The 21,785-nt window shown below is 35.4% G+C and overlaps 3 protein-coding genes across 3 annotated transcripts; all 3 read left to right on the plus strand.

The window, feature by feature from the left end:
- Window positions 1–927: 927 nt before the first annotated feature.
- Window positions 928–12,470, plus strand: LOC114741741 (TMV resistance protein N-like). The gene is made up of 6 exons (XM_028929999.1): window positions 928–1,451; window positions 1,923–3,021; window positions 3,262–3,543; window positions 10,176–10,676; window positions 11,285–11,993; window positions 12,265–12,470. The coding sequence occupies exons 1-6, from the start codon at window positions 961–963 to the stop codon at window positions 12,468–12,470; spliced, it is 3,288 nt and encodes a 1,095-aa protein (XP_028785832.1). The 5' UTR covers window positions 928–960.
- Window positions 7,415–7,909, plus strand: LOC114741752 (TMV resistance protein N-like). The gene has a single exon (XM_028930007.1). The coding sequence runs from the start codon at window positions 7,415–7,417 to the stop codon at window positions 7,907–7,909; it is 495 nt and encodes a 164-aa protein (XP_028785840.1).
- Window positions 12,471–15,787: 3,317 nt separating the features above from the next.
- Window positions 15,788–20,182, plus strand: LOC114741742 (TMV resistance protein N-like). The gene is made up of 6 exons (XM_028930000.1): window positions 15,788–16,278; window positions 16,746–17,838; window positions 18,123–18,404; window positions 18,531–18,570; window positions 18,642–18,838; window positions 19,562–20,182. The coding sequence occupies exons 1-6, from the start codon at window positions 15,788–15,790 to the stop codon at window positions 20,180–20,182; spliced, it is 2,724 nt and encodes a 907-aa protein (XP_028785833.1).
- Window positions 20,183–21,785: the final 1,603 nt, after the last annotated feature.

The raw sequence follows: 21,785 nt of genomic DNA on the forward strand, positions 1-21,785 counted from the left end.
TCTAATTCCTGCCATTAAGTCTTCTACTGGTTTCATGTTTGGCGGCCGAGAATTTGGGGCAGCATATTTACGTCTTCACACCTCAGATTGGGCATCTAATCCTGACTAATTTATTTTGTCACGTGTCGTTTCCTTGTGAATGCATTTCTATTTCACGCTTATTTTGTTGACTTGATCATTGAAAAAAGAAACCATTTTGTTGACTTGATCATCGAAAAAGAAAATGTTATGACCCTCCCCTGAACAGAGCTGATCACAGAACTAACCCGATCAAGATGGATGATACTATTACTGCAAAACAAAGGAAATGATTCTTAGACCCAGACACATAAACTACAATCAAATCATGATTACAAACTAATAAGAACAGCACGAGAGACACAACACAATGACTCTTGGCTCTCGAGAGGCCACAACTCTCCCAATCCTCGCTACTCTTTCAAAATACTTCACACCTCTCTGAGCTCTCTCTGGGGACCAAGGGACGATTTTTAAAGACCCATTCACAATCCCCAGCATAACCCCATAGTCCCTGCCACGGCAAGCCTAGTTCCCGATGTCTTTCACAAAGGAGTAGAATTCTTCCAAGTCAAAACTCTGACTAACGAGAGGTAACTTTCCCTTTTCACGTTTCTTCCTAATTTTGGCATAAAACCATTTTGTTGACTTGATCTTCTTGTCTAGAAGATAACTTCTCAGGTTTTCTGTCCTGATGAAAACAGGATTTTGTCGACTTGATTTTCTTTTGCTAACAGTTTTTTTGGTCTTCTTCCCGAGATTCCTTTTTTCTTTAATCATAATATACTAGCGTAACACACTATTCTGAGAAAGTTACGACTCTGATCCATGTCATGATTTGTTAGAATTATTATGTTATATAAAATATATAGGTATTAGAATTAAGGCACTGGTATTTTTGTTCATTCCCCGCCAGGTCGCGGATCATTTCTACCAGCTACCATGGCTGAGCAACCACCATTTTCCTCTTCCTTCTCTCATGGGTGGACTTATGATGTCTTTCTCAATTTTAGAGGTGAAGATACTCGCTTTGATTTTGCCAGAAACCTCTACGAGGCCTTGCAGCAAAAGGGTATCCGTACTTTTTTAGACAACGAAAGGCTTAGAAAAGGAGAAAAGATTACACCGTCACTTCTCAAAGCAATCCAGGAGTCTAGAATGGCTATCTCTATTTTCTCTAGAAACTATGCTTCCTCTACATTTTGTTTAGATGAGCTTGTTCAGATCCTTGAGCATATAAATAAAAAAGATAGATTGGTTCTGCCCATTTTTTATAACGTGGATCCATCAGAAGTACGACGTCAAAGAAAAAGTTACAGAGAACCATTTGTTCAGCATGAGAGGAGGTTTAAAAATGACAAGGAGAAGGTGCAAAAATGGAGGCGGGCTCTACAAGATGCTGCTAATCTCTCGGGTTTCCATTTCAAACCTGGGTATGTTAGTACATTGCCTCTTTTGTTTTACATCTTTTATTTCTTTTTTCGATACTGATTGTTATTTGTTACTAGTAAATTAGCATCTAAGAGAGGCTACAACACAAATTATGACTTTCAAAGTTTGAAGGGCTTTATTGTTTCCTATTAGCTCTTATGCGTCTTAAAAGAAAAATGAAAACAGAACATGCATTTATTTTGGCTAATGTGTATCCATTTAGTTTATTTGATAGTCACTCTTCTACATACATACACTTAGACGTGCTTACATGCATATACTACAAATAACTAAATAAGGCCAACAATCATGAGCATAGCAAAATGTGAAGTGTTTGAACCTTATATTGGGCTGTCTTGTGTCTGGGTATATGTTTTGATGAAGTTGGTGTGAATCTATGTTGATAGATAATCACAAGACTGATTTAAAGCACTTGGTTTGAATTTTCCAAAACAAAATTGTTATTGGTGCAGATGTCAATATGAATATGCTTTTATCAAAGCGATTGTTAAAGAGGTCACTAGGAGAATCAACCGCAAGCCTTTACACATTGCCAATTTTCCGGTTGGACTTGAGTATCGAGTGCGAAAGGTAAATTCTCTTCTAAATGTTGAATCTAATGAAGGGGTCCAAATAGTAGGAATATGTGGCACTGGTGGAATAGGAAAATCAACAATTGCTCGAGCAGTATGCAGCTCGATTGTGGACTCATTCGAAGGCTTTTGTTTTCTTGCTGATGTGAGAGAAAATTCAATTAATCATGGCCTAGCATATGTCCAGGAAATGCTTCTTTCTGAACTGTTGGAGGAGGACATAAAGTTAAGAGATGTTAATAAAGGAATTCCAATAATAAAGCATAGGCTCCACAAAAAGAAGGTTCTTCTTGTTCTTGATGATGTTGATAAGCTAAAGCAATTACAAGCAATTGCTGGAGGACTTGATTGGTTCGGTTCTGGTAGTAGAATTATTTTAACAACAAGGGATAAGCATTTGCTAGTAAGCCATGGTGTTGAAAGAATTTATGAGGTAGACTGTTTAAATAAAGAAGAAGGTCTTGAATTGCTTAAATGGCTTGCTTTTAAACGAAGTAGTGTTGATGCAAGTTACATGGACGTTTTAAACAATGTCGTACTCTATGCTGGTGGTCTTCCATTGGCGTTGGAAGTTATAGGTTCCAACTTGTTCGGTAGAGAAACAAATGATTGGAATTCCGCATTAGAAAGTTATCATAGTATGCCAATTAAAGAGATCCAACAAATCTTGAAGGTAAGCTATGATGCTTTGGAGGAATACGAGCAGGAAATTTTTCTTGACATTGCTTGTTGCTTTAAAGGTGACAGTTTTGAATATGTAAGAAGTGCTTTGTACGCACGTGGTATATGCCCAGATTATGGTGTTAAGGTATTGATTGATAAGTGTCTGATAAAGATTAATCATGGTAAGGTGACTATGCATGATTTGATTCAAGCCATGGGTAAAGAAATTGTGCGGCAGAAGTCACTATATGAGCCTGGAAAGCGCACTAGGTTATGGTTTCATAAAGACATTCTTAATGTGTTGGAAGAAAACAAGGTGAGAGTCATTTGTACATGTATATTTTTCATATTATTATTTTTATGATCATAGTGTTCTCTAGTTTTCCCTAATCTATTGTAGCTTTTCCCCACTTTTTCCTCTTCTCATTTCTCGACCAACCTAGTATTATTTCTTTTTACTTGTGCATTATGATTTAATATATTTTTGTTGAATTTTATTCCAATTTGTAATACATCTGACAGATTTTCTGGTTTACTCTGTTACTTGGTGTGGAAGGGTTCTGGGAAGATTGAAGCCATAAATCTAGACATGCCTGGAGATATGGTGATTGATTGGAGTGGAAAGGCCTTCAAAAAGATGCCAAATCTTAAGATACTTATTATCAGAAATGCACAGTTTTCTACTGGCCCCAAGTATCTCCCCAACAGTTTAAGAGTGTTGGACTGGAAGGGATATCCTTGTCCAACTTTACCGCCTGACTTCAACCCCCGGGAGCTAATTATCCTCAAAATGCCAGAAAGTTTCCTCAAACGTGATGTACTACTCAAGGCATGCAGAGTATTGGCACTTTTCATCATTATTTTGTTTTACTATGAAGCAAGAACACTTCAAATTTTGTTCCATGCTATTAGTAGTGTCAGTATTAGAATTTGTCTTTTCTTTCGTTTTTTTTTAATGTTTTGTTATGTTCTTACAACTTATTATGACGTAGTTGTTTTTTAATCCTGTTTTGCAGAAGTTTCAATCTTTGAGTTTGATGAATTTCAGAGGCTGCAAATATTTAAGACAAGTTTCTGACTTATCTGCAGTGCCAGATTTGAGGGAATTGTGTTTGGAAGGCTGCAAAAAGTTAACTGAAATTCACGTGTCCATTGGATTTCTTGGTAAACTTAAAAGGTTGAGTGTTAAACACTGTAAGAAGCTCAAGGCCTTTCCAAGCATCAAGTTAACATCCCTAGAGTTTCTCGACCTTTCTGGGTGCTCCAGCCTCACAAGATTCCCAGAAATATTAGGAACGATGGGAAATATCAAAGAGGTCTGTTTGGGCCATAGTGGCATAGAAGAATTGCCTTTGTCATTCAAAAACCTAGTTAGTTTAGAAAAATTGAAACTTTCATTTTGTAGAAGTATAGAAAAAGTTGGAGGTATTCCACCGAAGCTAAAAGAATTGTCAGCAATAAACCTTGATTGGTACTCACACTTGAGCTCAGAGTCTCGTCACATTTTACTATGTCAGGTTAGTCACTTTCTTCCACTCTTTTAATAGTATCCATATGATGAATCATGCACTCCTTATACAGAAGTGGTGACAACACGCACATAATGAGATGGTTATCATTTGATAAAAAACGACATGACACTTGAACAAAACCAAAATGTAATCATATTTCAAATATTTATGCCCTTTCTTGATCTAGTGTTTTCTATTGTTGGAACTACTTCATGGTATGAATTTGTGATTTGCTTGTAAAGAAATAAGAAAATACTCGTTACTGTGTACTCTATAGATAGTTCTCTTAAATTCTTCTTCCTCAAACATTAATCTTAGAAATAACTTTGTTCTTGATCCGTTTTGCAACAGGCTTTACATGAGGTTGATGGCTTGAAATTCATAGTAGAAGAAGATAAGACCCCAGAATGGTTTGACCACTATGTTGAGGGACACTCATTGTCTTTTTCGTTCCAAAAGGAATTCCCTAACATGGCTGTATGTTTTGGTGCATTGATAGAGGACGTGTGGCACTCGCCACCAAAAATGCTCATTGACGTCCGAGTTAATGGCACAGATGTTGGATTTCCAGAAGGGCAAACAATCTTTGCACCACTTACAACGCCACATGTCTTTTTGTTTGATTTGCGACCGTTTGTTCTTGAGGATAAACTGAAAAGGGCAGTTTCAGAGTGTGGGTGGAACCACGTGGAGATATCCTTTGTCTTGAGTTACACAACGTGCTACCATCCGGCGGTAATGGATTTGGATGGAATATGTGGTATAGCACTGGCAAAATGGAGTGCAGCATATGTGTACAAGCAAAAATCCAGAATGGAAGATGTTCGGTTCGTAAATCATAGCCAGGAAGTAGTACCTGAGTTATTGAAAGGATCTTCGATGAATCCCGACAGATTTGAAGAAATAGTCGTACGTAAAGCCATGGAAAACAGCAGCAACAATGCAGTCATGCCCCTTCTACCCGAACCCATTACTGAACTGAGAAAAAGGAAGAGGGACGGGAGAGATCTTTCAACACGGGTCCCATCTCCTTGCGCTCGTTCTCTTCACCGTCCGTCCCCCTTGGATGAGAAAGGATGAATCAGAAGGAAAATGCCCAGCTGTTACTAAGAATGAAAATGTTAAGAAAACACTGTATGTTTGTTTTGTCACTTGGTTCATCTAAATTTGTTCAATAACTTTGTTGAATACATTTTGTAGAGAGAGATACAACGTAAGATTTTGGATTCATAAATTGTAACCAAGAAGCTGTTCCTGAATTATTAGATCGATCTTCCATTATCCAAACAGTTATAGTGAGATAAGATCACCAACTCAACAGCTGCTACTGACATACAGCAGAAGTATTAAACGTGCCACAATAGAGTTGGCGCGCTTGTTTTCTAATGGCTAGCAAGTTTTCTAAATTGTTCTTCAGCAACTCAACTGCTAAGTTCGGCTAGCTCTCAAAGTGTGAAGATATTTACAATTTGTTATAAGAGATGAGAGAAATGGAGAATATAAGAGAATATTGGGGGATAAAATAAGGAATTCTCATTCACTTTATTGTCAAAAATATGTGTACATCATTTTCTATTTATATGACCCCAACATTAAAGACTAACTCAAAGAGTTACAAGTATAGGGTGTAATGTCATTTAACATTAGATGAAAAGTTAAGAGTCTCATGTTTGGGTGTTATGCACATCACATAGTTATAATATTTATAACACCGTTTGATAAGTTCAATACTATCAATAACGAAATTCTTAAAAGAATTTATCCAAATTCATAAATAATTGTTAATAGAAACTTGAAAGGAAGAGGGAAAAGTATGAAATAAACAAAATATTAATTATTAAACCTTTCAGAATTGAGAATTTAGGAGCTTTTCTTGGAGTTTGACTTTGTGATGGTTGGCTGAATAATATCTAAATTCAAATGCGCTCTTTCATGTTAATATTATTTAAAATATTGGGATTATCATTTTAAATGATTGATTAAAACTACTATAAAATGTGAGTTACACCTAATTAAATGTCAATTAAGTTAAAATTATAGGAGTAAAATTGCATTTAGAAACTTAGTTAAAATCAAACTACAACAGTAAAAACCAAATAATAATTTTTCCAATTTTTCTAGACTCCTGGAATTATATTTTAAGTTAAATTTGTCAATGTTAATTTCCCGATGTAATTTTATCTACAAAGATCATAATTCATAACTGAAGTCCATAGCCAGATTGCCCATTTGCACCTGGGGAGAACATTTCTGTCAAGGCCAATCACGGAAGGGTTAACGTTGAATGTTAAGGCAAATTTCTTCAACCAAAGCCGTAAGAAGGAAATGAGAGTGGAGGAGGATTTTCTAACATCCGTGCTGCTTGCTTGATATGGAGATGGACTGCACGGTGCCAGAATATCTCCGTGTGGGACCTTAGCAGTTATGAAAGAAAGAGATAATGCACACAAAGTCAGACTATCATTAAATGCCCGGGAAATTGATTCATTGTCGTCACTGAATTGGCTGCATGTTCATCGAATGCCAAACGGTTTGTTCCTGGTCCGCTTACTAGCTCAACGCGCATGAGTCTGCGAAATTTATGAACCATGAATTGTTAGAAATTTTATATTATATAAAACTATAGATACTACTACTCCGTCCTAATTATAAAAACTAGTTAACTAATTTAAGAAAATTAGGAAAAGAAATTAACTTAGTTATTTATAATTAATAAGTGTTATCCTTGCTAATTAAGTATATTGGTTAGAACTACCATTATTAGAAGGACTAACTTGGAAAAAATACATAAATATAAGAGATAATGTGGATTGAAATCTTATATTTAAAATCAAAATAAAAGTTAAATAATACTCCTCCGGTCCTAATTATAAGACCCAATTGACTTATTTGAGGAGATTAAGGAAGTAAGTTAAGTTGGTTATTTATAATAAATAAGTGTTGTCATTCCTAAAATATCCTTGCTAATTAAGTATATTGGCTAAAACTATCATTATTAGAAGGATTATCTTGGAAAAAAATACATAAATATAAGAGACAAAATGAATTGGGTCTTATAATTAGGACCAAATAAAAAGTCAAATTGGGTCTTATAATAAAGATCGGAGGAGTATCTTAAAACAGCAGGTAGTATGACTTTAAAGCACTGGTGTTTTTGTTCATTCCCCGGCGGCTGCAGCACCATTTCTACTTGCTACCATGACTGAGGAATCACCATTTTCCCCTTCCTTCCCATATGGGTGGACTTATGATATTTTTCTCAATTTTCGAGGTGAAGATACTCGCTTTGGTTTTGCTAGAAACCTCTACGAGGCTTTACAACAAAAAGGTATCCATACTTTTTTAGACGACGAAAGGCTCAGAAAAGGAGAAAAGATTACACCATCACTTCTCAAAGCAATCCAAGAGTCTAGAATGGCTATCACTATTTTCTCTAGAAACTATGCTTCCTCTACGTTTTGTTTAGATGAGCTTTTTCACATCCTTGAGCATATAAATAAAAAAGGTAGATTGGTTTTGCCCATTTTTTATGACGTGGATCCATCAGAAGTACGGCATCAAAGAAAAAATTATCGAGAAGTATTTGCTCAGCATGAGAAGAGGCTTAGAAATGACAAGGAGAAGGTGCAAAAATGGAGGCAGGCTCTACAGGATGTTGCTAATCTATCGGGTTTCCATTTCAAATCTGGGTAAGTTCGTAAGTTGCCTCTCTTTTTTGCTTTACATCTTTATCTGTTTATTTGATATTGATTATATTTATATATTACTACCAAATTAACATCTAAGAGAGGCTACAACACAAATTATGACTTTCAACGTTTGAAGTGCTATATAATTTCCTATTAGCTCTTGTGTGTTTTAAAAGAAAGATGAAAACAGAACATGCATTTACGTTGGCTAATGTATTTGCGTTAAGTTTATTTGATAGCCAGTCTTTTACATAAATACGTTTATACGTACTTACATACATATATTATAAATGAGGCCTAAAATCATGACCATTTGCAAATCTAAAGTGTTTGAATCTTATATTCAGATGTTTTGTGTCTGAACGTTTGTTTTGATGCATTTATATGAATCTATGTTGTGACATAATCACAAGATTGATTTGATGCACTTGGTTTGAATTTTCTGAAAAATTTGTTATTGGTGCAGATGTCAATATGAATACGCTCTGATTAAGGCGATTGTTGAAGAGGTCACTAGGAGAATTAACCGCAAGCCGTTACACATCGCTGATTATCCAGTTGGACTTGAGTATCGAGTGCGAAAAGTAAATTCTCTTCTAAATGTTGAATCCAATGAAGGGGTCCAAATGGTAGGAATATGTGGCACTGGTGGAATAGGAAAATCAACAATTGCTCGAGCAGTATGCAGTTTGATTGTGGACTCATTCGAAGGCTTTTGTTTTCTTGGTGATGTCAGAGAAAATTCAATTAATCATGGCCTAGCATATGTCCAGGAAATGCTTCTTTCTGAACTGTTGGAGGAGGACATCAAGTTAAGAGATGTTAATAAAGGAATTCCAACAATAAAGCATAGGCTCCAAAAAAAGAAGGTTCTTCTTGTTCTTGATGATGTTGATAAGCTAAAGCAATTACAAGCAATTGCTGGAGGACTTGATTGGTTTGGTTCTGGTAGCAGAATCATTTTAACAACAAGGGATAAGCATTTGCTAGTAAGCCATGGTGTGAAAAGAATTTATGAGGTAGACTGTTTAAATAAAGAAGAAGGTCTTGAATTGCTTAAATGGCATGCTTTTAAACAACATAGTGTTGATGCAAATTACATGGACGTTTTAAACAATGTAGTACTCTATGCTGGTGGTCTTCCATTGGCGTTGGAAGTTATAGGTTCCAGCTTGTTCAGTAGAGAAATAAATGATTGGGATTCTGCGTTAGAAAGTTATCATAGTATTCCAATTAAAGAGATCCAACAAATTCTGAAGGTAAGCTATGATTCTCTGGAGGAATACGAGCAGGAAATTTTTCTTGACATTGCTTGTTGCTTTAAAGGTGACAGTTTTGAATATGTAAGAAGTGCTTTGTATGCTCGTGGTATATGCCCAGATTATGGTGTTAAGGTATTGATTGATAAGTGTCTGATAAAGATGAATCATGGTAAGGTGACTATGCATGATTTGATTCAAGCCATGGGTAAAGAAATTGTGCGACACAAATCACCATATGAGCCTGGAAAGCGCACTAGGTTATGGTTTCATAAAGACATCCTTCACGTTTTAGAAGAGAACAAGGTGAGAGTGACTAGTACATATCTATTTTTCACATTATTACTTCTATGATCATAGTGTTCTCTAGTATTCCTTAATCTATTCTAGCTTTTCCCCCTTTTCCTCTTCCTATTTCTTGACTAACCTAGTATTCTTCTTCTTCTTCTTCTTCTTCTTCTTTTTTTACTTGTGCGCTATGATCTAATATATTGTTGTTGAATTTTACACCAATCCGTAATACATCTGACAAATTTTCTGGTTTACTCTGTTGCTTGGTGTGGAAGGGTTCTGGGAAGATTGAAGCCATAAATCTAGACATGCCTGGAGATGTGATGATTGAATGGAGTGGAAAGGCCTTCAAAAAGATGCCAAATCTAAAGATACTTATAATCAGAAATGCACAGTTTTCTGCTGGCCCCAAGCATCTCCCCAACAGTTTAAGAGTGTTGGACTGGAAGGGATATCCTTGTCCATGTTTACCGTCTGACTTTAACCCGAGGGAGCTAATTATCCTCAAATTGCAAGAAAGTTTCCTCAAAAGTGATGTACTACTCAAGGCATGTAGAGTATTGGCACTTTTCATCATTATTTTCTTTTACTATGAAGCAAGAACACTTCAAATTTTGTTCCTTGATATGAGGGGTGTCAGTATTAATTTTAATGTTTTGTGATGTTCTCACAATTTATTACGACATTGTTGTTTTTCTTTTTTTAAATCCTGTCTTGCAGAAGTTTCAGTCTTTGAGCGTCATCAATTTCAGAGGTTGCAAATATTTAAGACGAGTTTCTGACTTATCTGCTGCCCCAGATTTGAGGGAATTGTGTTTGGAAGGCTGCAACAAGTTAACTGAAGTTCACATGTCCATTGGATTTCTTGGTAAACTTAAAAGGTTGAGTGTTAAACACTGCAGGAAGCTCAAGACCTTTCCAAGTATCAAGTTAACATCCCTAGAGTTTCTTGACCTTTCTGGGTGCTCCAGCCTCACAAGATTCCCAGAAATATTAGGAAAGATGGAAAATATCAAAGATGTCTGTTTGGATGATAGTGGTATAGAAGAATTGCCTTTGTCATTCAAAAACCTTATTAAATTAGAAAAACTAGAACTTTCATTTTGTAGAAGTATTGAAAAAATTAGAGGTATTCCACCAAACCTAAGAGAACTGTCAGCAATAAACCTTGATTGGTACTCACATTTGAGCGTAGAGTCTCGTACCATTTTACTGCATCAGGTTAGTCTCTCTTTCACTCTTTTCATTGCATCTATATGGTGAATTTTGAAATACCACCTCCGGTCTTAAATATAAGAACTAGTTGATTAATTTGAGTAGATTAAAAAAATAAGTTAAGTTAGTTATTTGTAATAAATAAGTATTGTTTTTACTAAATTTCCTTGCCAATCAAATGTATGGATTAGAATTATTATTAGAAGGACTATCTTGGAAAAAAATAGATAAATACGAGAGACAATGTGGATTGAAATCTTATATTTAGAACCAAAATAAAAGTCAAACAAGATCTTATATTAAGGTCCGAAGGCAATACTTTAAAAAGAAGTTGGCGCCAATACACACATAATGAAATGATATGACCTGGAAAAGAAAAGAATGACATCACACGTGAACAAAAAAATGTAATCATATTTCAAATATTGATTGCCCTTTCTTGATCTAGTGTTTCTATTGCAGTAACTCTTTTATGTTATGAATTGCTAATATGCTTGTTGTAGAGAAATAAGAGAAGACTTGTTACTCTGTACTCCATAGATAGTTCTCTCAAATTCTTCTCCCACAAACAATAATCTCACAAATAACTCTGTTCTTGATCCGTTTTGCAACAGGTTTTACATGAAGTTGATGGATTGAAATTCGTAGTAGAAGAAGACCAGACCCCAGCATGGTTTGACCACTATGTTGAGGGACATTCATTATCTTTTTGTTTCCAAAAGGAATTCCCAAACATGGCTGTATGTTTTGGTACATTAATAGAGGACCTATGGCACACACCACCAACACTGCTTATTGACGCCCGAGTTAATGGCACAAATGTTGGGTTTCCAGAAGGACAAACAATTTTTGCGCCACTTACAACACCACATATATTTATGTTTGATTTGCGACAGCTCATTCTTGAGGATAAACTGGAAAGTGTAGTTTCAGAGCGTGGATGGAACCACGTGGAGATATCCTGTGTCTTGGGTTACATAAATTGCTACCATCCATGGGGCTTGGATGAAATATATGGTATGGCAAGGGCAAAATGGAGCGGAGCATATGTATACAAGCAAAAATCCAGAATGGAAGATATTCGATTCATAAGTCATAGCCAGGAAGCAGTATCTGAGCTATTGAGTGAATCTTCCATGAATCCAGACAGTTTTGCTGAGCTAACCCTGCGTAGAATGAAGTGTCAATACATCAATGTCAAAGTCAGCAATAATGCAGTCGCGTCCCTTTCATCCAAACCCATTACTGAATTGAGAAAAAGAAAGAGGGACGGGAGAGATCTATCAATATGGATCCCACCTCCTTCAATTGCTTCTGTTCACTGTACCTCATGGATAAGTAAGGATGAATGAGAAGGAAAATGCCAAGCTGTTACTAAGAATTAAATGCTAGGAAACACTGCATGAATGTTTGTTTTGTCACTTGGTTCATCTAAATTTGTTCAATAACTCTGTTGGATGCACTTTGGATACCCAGTGTAAGATATTCTATTTAGAAGTTGTAACCTGGAAGCTGTTCCTGAATTAGTAGATTGATCTTCCATGAATGAAAACAGTTATGGTGAGACAGTGTTGATGGATTTTTCATTACGTAGCGTTACGCTGTGAGGGTATTTCAGAAGGTTTACTACTTGCCCATGCCATGCTGATAGATCTACAGCTGTGTTTGTGGTTCCGTGTTAATGTTAACAAGGGTGGTTTCATTAAATGTTTGTGCTTGGCCATTTTGGAGTTGGCTCCTATAGCATATCTCTTCGCCTTGGCTTTTAGCTACAGTTTTGCTCTTGCTGTTGGAAATTGACGATTGTATCTTTTTATCTCGAGTTCTTGGAAGCTTTGACTGAGCCATTAGTTAGGATGGTTATAGTAGTTGTGTCCAAATTTCTATGTTCTGTTTCGTGGACTGTTCTTATAACATGGTGTATGGTGTGTGATATTAGTAGTGTAGATTAAATACGTTTATACGTACTTACATACATATATTATAACTGAGGCCTAAAATCATGACCATTTGCAAATCTAAAGTGTTTGAATCTTATATTCAGGTGTTTTGCGTCTGAATGTTTTGATGCATTTAATATGAATCTATGTTGTGATATAACCACAAGATTGATTTAAAGCAGTTAGTCTGCATTTTCCAAAAAATTTGGTATTGGTGCAGGGATCAATATGAATATGCTTTTATCAAAACGATTGTTAAAGAAGTCACCAGGAGAACTAACTGCAAGCCTTTGCACATTGCTGATTATCCAGTTGGACTTGAGCATCGAGTGCAAAAAGTAAATTCTCTACCCCGCGGTGAAAGCTATTATTCGCACCAAAAAAGAAAAAAAATTCTTTGTTATTGTCACAATTTAATGTTAAGTATAAATTCTTAATTCATTTTGTCTCTCATATTTATCTGTTTTTTTTAAAGTAGCCTTTGTAATAATTATATATGTTAAAGGTTTTATTATATAGTAGTTTTAACTCATACAAATGATTAGTAATAGTATTTTAAGAAAAACAATACTTATTTATTAAGTAATTTTTTATAATCTATTTAAATTAGTCAACTAATTTTTATATTAATAATCTGAAATAGTATAATATTAAGGACCAAAGTAGCGTAAGAAGAAGTAAAAGTTTCATGTTGGTGTTGACGTTACAATGCGTAGAGCCAGTGTTAAGTGTTAACTGCTACCTGCCATCCTAAATAAATACTACCTCCGGTCCTAATTATAAGACCCAGTTGGCTTATTTGAGGAGATTAAGGAAGTAAGTTAAGTTAGTTATTTGTAATAAATAAGTGTTGTCATTCCTAAAATATCCTTGCTAATTAAGTATATTGGCTAGAACTATCATTATTAAAAGGATTATCGTGGAAAAAAATACATAAATATGAGAGACAAAATGGATTGGGGTCTTATAATTAGGACCAAACAAAAAGTCAAACGGGATCTTATAATAAGGACCGGAGGTAGTATATATGTACACACACATATATAGAGAGAGAGAGAATATCTAGTTTGTAGGGTAAATTGTAGGCCACGGAGCAAGCACAAGAATTTTTATTCATGTTAGGCTGCCGCGAGGAGATGCAAAAGGACCTAGCGTTTTTTTTTTTTTAAATAATAAAATTGACATTTTAACTCTGATATATTCTCTCGATTCTTAGTATAAGACCTATTTAACTGATTTGATTAGATTAAAAAAAAAGTTAGGTAAGTTAGTTAATTATAAAAAATATAACATGCTTTTTTTTCTCCTAAAACAGCATAATCATCTTTCTTAATATATTCTCTCTCTCTTTTACTTGGTAATAGATGAGGGAGTATTTATAGGGATAATTTAGAAAAAATTGATAAATATAAGAAATACTCCTCCAGTCCTTAATATAAGACCCATTTAACTAATTTGATTAGATTAAGGAAGTTAGGTAAGTTAGTTAATTATAAGAAAAGTGACACATTTTTCCTAAAACACCATAATCATCTTTCTTAATACTCCTTCTCCCTCTTGTACTTGAATATGGTTGAGGGAGTATCCATAGGGGTAATTTAGAGAAAATTGATAAATATGAGAAATGGGTATTATATTTAGGATCAAAACCAACTCAAGAATTGGATCTTATATTAAGGACCAGAGGAGTAGGTCTTATATTTATGATCAAAATCAACTCCACAATCAGATTCTATATTAAGGACCGGAGTAAAAAATATATATAATTATCATAAAATTATTAACTCATCAAAATGACATGTAATGGAACAAGACTTTGTTGTTAACTTCTTGCTGTATCAAAGTGAAATGTTAAAGCTATGTTGTTCTTATTAATCTGTCGTCACTGTCTTAACATAAAATTAATGGCAGTTGGGAGGAGGCTTAATGTGACGAATTAACATCTCAGATTAAATTTAAACTTTTTAAATATAAAAATTGAGGTAACTTGACATTAATTAATGATTTAAATATTTGCATGTAATAATTGATGAGTGCACGTCTCTTTTATCAACATTCAACATTTGCAAGTCAAATGATCATAAAAGGACTCCATAGTCATATTGCTCCTTTGCATCTGAGGAGAAAATTTCTGTCAAGTCCCATCACGGAAAGGTCAACGTGGAACGTCCAAGGCAAAATTTCTTGAACCAGAGCCATAAGGAAATGGAAGTGGACGAGGATTTTCGGTCGCAAATGCTGCTTGATATGGATGGCATGGTGAGAATCTGAATGCAATTGAATTCTACATATTCTCCCCCTTGCTGTCCTAAGTTTCTTGCTGATTCAAGTGAAGATTACAATCTCACACATTCAGATGCACACTTCTCGTTTTTTGCGTTTTCCCCCCTCTTCTTTTGATCTGGTCAGTGAAGTTAGGAGTTTACAGTTGCTGGACTGGGACGTCAACATTATGCACAAAGACAAGACATTAGTTTGGCAGATTGGTTGGCCAGATGATGTTTGATGAGATGCCTCCTGGATGCAGTCACCTTTCCGTGTCGGACCGTAGTTGATATGAAAGAAATAGAAAATGCAAAAAAGTCAGACTATGCTTAAATGCCCGAGAAATCAAAACTCATTGTCGTCACTGAATTGACTGCATGTTCATCCAACGCCAAAAGGTTTCTACCATTCTACTTCAATACTATCCCAATCTCCTACTGGTTTAATGTTTGGTAGCCGAGAATTTGGGGCAAAATTTCTTATTTACGTCTTCGGACTTCGGAGGGGGGATATAATCTAGACTACTTTATTTTGTTACATGTCATTTCCTTGTGAATGCGTTTCTATTTCATACCTATTCTGTTGACTTGATCATTGGAAAATTAAGAGAAAAACCATCTTGTTGACTTGATCTTCTCGTTCTACTAGATAAGTCCTCAGATTCTGTGCTGATGAAAGTAGGATTTTGTCGACTTGATTTTCTATTGCTAATCATTTCGTTGGTCCGCTTTGACAGATTGATATACTAGCGTAACACACGAGTCTTAGAAATTTATGAGTCATGATTTGTTAGAATTTCTATGCCATACAAAAATATCGATACAGTTGGGAAGGAAAAAGATATTACAACTTTAAAGCACTGCTATTTGTGTTCTTTCCCCGGCAGGTCGAGGATCATTTCTGCCGGCTACGATGCCTCAGCAATCACCATTTTCCTCTTCGTTCTCCTATGGGTGGACTTATGATGTCTTTCTCAATTTCCGAGGTGAAGATACTCGCTTTGGTTTTGCTCGAAACCTCTACGAGGCTTTACAACAAAAGGCTATCCATACTTTTCTAGACAATGAAAGGCTTAGAAAAGGAGAAAAGATTACACCATCACTTCTTAAAGCAATCCAAAAGTCTAGAATGGCAATCACTATTTTCTCTAAAAACTATGCTTCTTCTACGTTTTGTTTAGATGAGCTTGTTCACATCCTTGAGCATATAAATAAAAAAGGTAGATTGGTTTTGCCCATTTTTTATGACGTAGATCCATCAGAAGTACGCCATCAAAGAAAAAATAATGGAGAAGTATTTGCTCAGCATGGAAGGAGGTTTAAAAATGACAAGGAGAAGGTGCAAAAATGGAGCTCGGCTCTACAAGATGCTGCTACTCTCTCGGGTTTCCATTTCAAACCTGGGTACGTAAGTACGTTGCATCTCGTTGCTTTGCATCATTTATTTGTTTATTTGATATTGATTGTTCCTACCAAATTAAAATCTAAGAAGGCTGCAACACAAATTTTGACTTTCAAAAGTTTGAAATGCTATATTATTTTCTGTAGCTCTTATGTGTCTTGACAGAAAAATGAAAACAGAGCATGAATTGATTTTGGCTAATAATATATTTGCTCTTCGTTTATTTGATAATCATTCTTGTACATACATATGCATATACTTACAAACATATACTATAAACAACTAATTGAGGCCTAGAATCATGAACATTGCACAATCTAAAGTGTTTGAATCTTACATTGAGATGTTTTGTCTCTGAGTGCCTATTTCGATGCAATTGGTATAAATCTATGATGTGACATGAGCACAAGATTGATTTGATGCACATGCACTTAGTTTGATTTTTTCAAAAAATTTGTTATCGGTGCAGGTATCAATACGAATATGCTTTGATCAAAGCGATTGTTAAAGAGGTCACTAGGAGAATCAACCGAAAGCCTTTACATGTTGCTGATTATCCAGTTGGACTTGAGTATCGAGTGCAAAAAGTAAATTCTCTTCTCGATGTTGAATCTAGTGAAGGGGTCCAAATGGTAGGAATATGTGGCACCGGTGGAATAGGAAAATCAACAATTGCTCGAGCAGTATGCGGTTTGATTGTGGACTCATTTGAAGGGTTTTGTTTTCTTGCTGATGTCAGAGAAAATTCAATTAATCATGGCCTAGTGTATCTCCAGGAAATACTTCTTTCTGAAATGCTGGAGGAAGACGTTAAATTAAGAGATGTTAATCAAGGAATTCCAATAATAAAGCATAGGCTCCACAAAAAGAAGGTTCTTCTTGTTCTTGATGATGTTGATGAGCTAAAGCAATTACAAGCAATTGCTGGGGGACCTGATTGGTTCGGTTCTGGTAGCAGAATCATTGTAACAACAAGGGATAAGCATTTGCTAGTAAGCCATGGTGTTAAAAGAATTTATGAGGTAGACTTTTTAAATAGAGAAGAAGGTCTTGAATTGCTTAAATGGCATGCCTTTAAACAGAGTAGAGTTGATGCAAGTTACATGGACATTTTAAACCATGCGGTATTCTATGCGTGTGGTCTTCCATTGGCTTTGGAAGTTATTGGTTCCGATTTGTTCAGTAGAGAAATAAATTATTGGAATTCCGCATTAGAACATAGTATTCCAATTAAAGAGATCCAACAAATTCTGAAGGTAAGCTATGATGCTTTGGAGGAATATGAGCAAGAAAATTTTCTTGGCATTGCTTGTTGCTTTAAAGGTGACAGTTTTGAATATGTTAGAAGCGCTTTGTTTGCACGCCGTATATGCCCAGATTATGGTGTTAAAGTGTTGATTGATAAATGTCTGATAAAGATTAATCATGGTAAGGTGACCATGCATGATTTGATTCAAGCCATGGGTAAAGAAATTCTGCGACAGAAATCATCATATGAGCCTGGCAAGCGCACTAGGTTATGGCTTCATAAGGACATTCTCCATGTTTTAGAAGAAAACAAGGTTAGAGTGTTTTGTACATATATTTCTTTCTTATTATTAATGTTTATGATCAAAGTGTTCTCTAGTTTTCTCTAGGCTATAATCCCGTACCTGAGGGATCTTGGAGAGCACACATAGCTGTCTTTCTCCCCCTTTTTCCTCTTCCCATTCATTGACTATTTGACTAACCTAGTATTAGTCCTTTTATTTGTAGGTCATGATTTATTGTTTCCTTATTGAAATTAATACCAATTCGTTATACATCTGACAGATTTTCTCGTTTACTCTCTTACCTAGTATGAAAGGGTTCTGGGAAGATTGAAGCCATAAATCTAGACATGCCTGGAGATATAGTGATTGATTGGAGTGGAAATGCCTTCAAAAGGATGCCCAATCTTAAGATACTTATCATCAGAAATGCACAGTTTTCTACAGGACCCACGCATCTCCCCAACAGTTTAAGAGTGTTGGATTGGAAGGGATATCCTTGTCCATCTTTACCGTCTGATTTTAACCCCAAGGAGCTAATTATCCTCAAAATGCCGGAAACTTTCCTGCAACCGGATGTGCTACTCAACGCATGCAGAGTATTGACCCTTTTGATCATTATTTTTCTTTATTATGAAGCAAGAGCACATCAAAATTTGTTCATGCAATGACTGTTGTCATTATAAGTATTTTGTGTTTTTTAATGTTTTATGATGTTCTTACAGCTTATTAAGACTCAGTTGTTTTTGATCTTGTCTCGCAGAAGTTTTAGTCTTTGAGTGTGATGAATTTCAGAGGTTGCAAATTTTTAAGACGGGTTTCTGACTTATCTACAGTCCCAGATTTGAGGGAATTGTGTTTGGAATGCTGCAACAAGTTAATTGAGGTTCATGTGTCCATTGGATTTCTTGGTAAGCTTAAAAGGTTGAGTGTTAAACACTGCAGGAAGCTCAAGACCTTTCCAAGTATCAAGTTAACATCTCTAGAGTTTCTCGACCTTTCTTGGTGCTCCAGCCTCACAAGATTCCCAGAAATATTAGGAACGATGGAAAATATCAAAGATGTCTGTTTGGATGATAGTGGCATAGAAGAATTGCCTTTGTCATTCAAAAACCTTGTTAAATTAGAAAAACTAGAACTTTCATTTTGTAGAAGTATTGAAAAAATTGGAGTTGTTCCACCGAACCAAAGAGAATTGTCAGCGATGAACCTTGATTGGGACTCACACTTGAGCTTAGAGTCTCGTAGCACTTTACTGCGTCAGGTTAGTCTCTCTCTTTCACTCTTTTAATTGCGTCCATATGATGAATCCTGAACTACTTTAAAAAGAAGCTGGTGCCAGCACGCACGTAATGAAATGATGTTATTTGATAAAAACTGACATGACACTTGAACGAACCAAAATAATAATAACAATAAAAGATAAATTGTCCTTTCTTGATCTAGTGCTTCTATTGTAGGAACTACTTAAAAAGAAGACTCACTACTCTATAGATAGTTTTCTCAAATTCTTCCTCCATATAAACATTAATATTAGAAGTAACTTTGTTCTTGATCTTTTTTGCAGCAGGCTTTACATGAGGTTGATGGCTTGAAATTCATATTAGAAGAAGATAAGACCCTAGAATGGTTTGACCACTATGTTGAGGGACATTCATTGTCTTTCTGGTTCCAAAAGGAATTCCCAAACATTGCCGTATGTTTTGGTGCATCAATAGAGGACCCATGGCACGCACCTCCAAAAATGCTTATCGACGTCCGAGTTAATGGCACAGATGTTGGGTTTCCCGAAGGGCAAACAATTTTGTCATCCCTTACAACACCACACGTCTTTTTGTTTGATTTGCGGCGGTTTGTTCTCGAGGATAAACTGAGAAGTGTAGTTTCAGAGCGGGGATGGAACCATGTGGAGATATCCTGTGTCTTGAGTTACATAAATTGCTCCGATCCAATGGTTTTGGGTAAAATATATTGTATATCAAAGGCAAAATGGAGTGGAGCATATGTGTACAAGCAAAAGTCCAAAATGGAAGATATTCGATTCATAAATCTTTGCCAAGAAGCAGTATCGGAGTTGTCGAAAGGATCTTCCATGAATCCAGACAGTTTTACTGAGTCAGTCCTGCCTAGAATGAAGTGGTCTGACATGGATTTCAAAGTCAGTGGAGACAGTAACAACAATGCAGATATGTCCCTTTTATCCAAACCCATTGCTGAATCTCATTCAGTCACTGGAATAGAAAATAATATTAGGAAGAGGGACGGGAGAGATCTATCAATATGGGTCCCACCTCCTCTCACTCGTTCTCTTCTCTGTCCCTCTTGGATGAGAAATGAAGAATCAGAAGGAAAATGCTACGCTGTTACTAAGAAGTAAATGCTAAGAAACATTGTATGGATGTTTGTTTGTCTTACTTTGTTCATCTAAATTTGTTCAATAACTTTGTTGGGTGTAATTTGTATAGAGAAAGACACCTTGTCAGATATTGGATTCATAAATTGTTGGCAGGAAGCTGTTCTTGAATTATTAGATCGATCTTCCATGAATCCAAACAGTTATGGTGGGATAAGACCACCAACTCAACAGACAGTACTCACATACTGCCGAAGGATCAAATTGCTAGCTAGCCTTGGAATTGTTCTTTTAGCACCTCAACTTCTAAGTTTAGGTAGTTATGAAAGTGTGGAGACCCCACTTACAATTGGGAAGTTCAATACATCAATAACGAGATTCTTAAAATGAATGATCCAAATTCATAAATAATAGCTTATGAAAACTTGTCATCTTTACAAGACAAAGGAAGAGGGGAAGGATAAAATAAGCCAAAAAAAAACTACTTATTAAAGCTTTAAGAATTGAGAATTTAAAGGCTGTTCTTAAAGTTTGGCTTTGTCATGGTTGGTTCCAAATTCAAATATGCATTTTTCATTTTAATATTTTTTAGAGCATTAGAATTATCATTTTAAATGATTAAAATTATAAGAATTGAGTTATATCTAAATTGGATATCAATTGAGTTAAAATTATAAGAATTAAATTATATTTAGAGACTGGTAAAATCAAGTTACAAAAAGAAAAATCAAATACTACTTAGGTTCTTAAATATAAAAAGAAAATAAATTAAGTTAGTTATTTGTAATGATTAGACGTTTTTCTTTCTAGAAATATTTTTATTAGTCAAGTTTATTCATTACAATTATTATTTTAAAAGAACCATCTCAAAAAAAATAAATAAATATTATAGACAGAGTGAATTATGATTTTATATTTAAGATTAAGATAAAAATCAGACATAAAAAACACAGTGAATTATGATTTTATATTAAAGAATGGAAGCAGTAATAATTTTTTTCAATTTTTTTCCTTGAATTAATTTTTAAGTAAAATATACTAATTTCTTGATGTAATTTTATGAGAAAGATCATAACAGACCCGGATTGCCCATTTGCACCTGTGGAGAAAATTTCTGTCGAGGCCAATCGCGGAAAGGTAAACGTTGAACGTTAAGGCAAATTTCTTCAGCTAAAGCCGTAAGCCGTAAGGGAATGGGAGTGGACGAGGATTTTCGGCCATACGTGCTGCTTGCTTGATATGTTGATGGAGTGCACTGTGCTTGAATATCTCTGTGCTGGACCGTAACTGTAGTGAAAGAAAGAGATAACGCACAAAAGTCATACTATCCTTAAATGCCCGAGCTAGTGAAAAACAAGACTCATTGTCGTCACTGAATTGACTGCCAAAAGGTTTGTTTCTACCATTCTACTTCAATAGTACCCCAATCTTCTACTGGTTTCATGTTTGGGAGCCGAGAATGTGGGGCAAAATTTCTTATTTACGTCTTCAGACTTCAGATTGGGTATGTTATCTCGATTAATTTATTTAGTTACCCGTTTTTTCTTGTGAATGCATTTCTATTTCAACTTACTTTCTTGACTTGATCACTGGGGAAAAAACCAAAAAGAATTTTGTTGACTTTATC

The sequence above is a fragment of the Neltuma alba genome, unplaced genomic scaffold (genome assembly GCF_004799145.2).
Source record: "Neltuma alba isolate B1F8T4 unplaced genomic scaffold, ASM479914v2 tig00003512_pilon, whole genome shotgun sequence".
In the NCBI taxonomy this organism is placed as follows: domain Eukaryota; kingdom Viridiplantae; phylum Streptophyta; class Magnoliopsida; order Fabales; family Fabaceae; genus Neltuma; species Neltuma alba.

Bases quoted from the DNA above. Each gene is read 5' to 3' on its own strand.
- LOC114741741 (XM_028929999.1), top strand. From the start codon at position 961: ATGGCTGAGCAACCACCATTTTCCTCTTCCTTCTCTCATGGGTGGACT. The intron at 1,452-1,922 runs GTATGTTAGTAC...TTATTGGTGCAG, and splicing joins GGTTTCCATTTCAAACCTGG to ATGTCAATATGAATATGCTT. The intron at 3,022-3,261 runs GTGAGAGTCATT...TTGGTGTGGAAG, and splicing joins ATGTGTTGGAAGAAAACAAG to GGTTCTGGGAAGATTGAAGC.
- LOC114741742 (XM_028930000.1), top strand. From the start codon at position 15,788: ATGCCTCAGCAATCACCATTTTCCTCTTCGTTCTCCTATGGGTGGACT. The intron at 18,405-18,530 runs GTATTGACCCTT...ATGTTCTTACAG, and splicing joins TGCTACTCAACGCATGCAGA to CTTATTAAGACTCAGTTGTT. The intron at 18,571-18,641 runs GTTTTAGTCTTT...ACTTATCTACAG, and splicing joins TTTGATCTTGTCTCGCAGAA to TCCCAGATTTGAGGGAATTG.
- LOC114741752 (XM_028930007.1), top strand. From the start codon at position 7,415: ATGACTGAGGAATCACCATTTTCCCCTTCCTTCCCATATGGGTGGACT.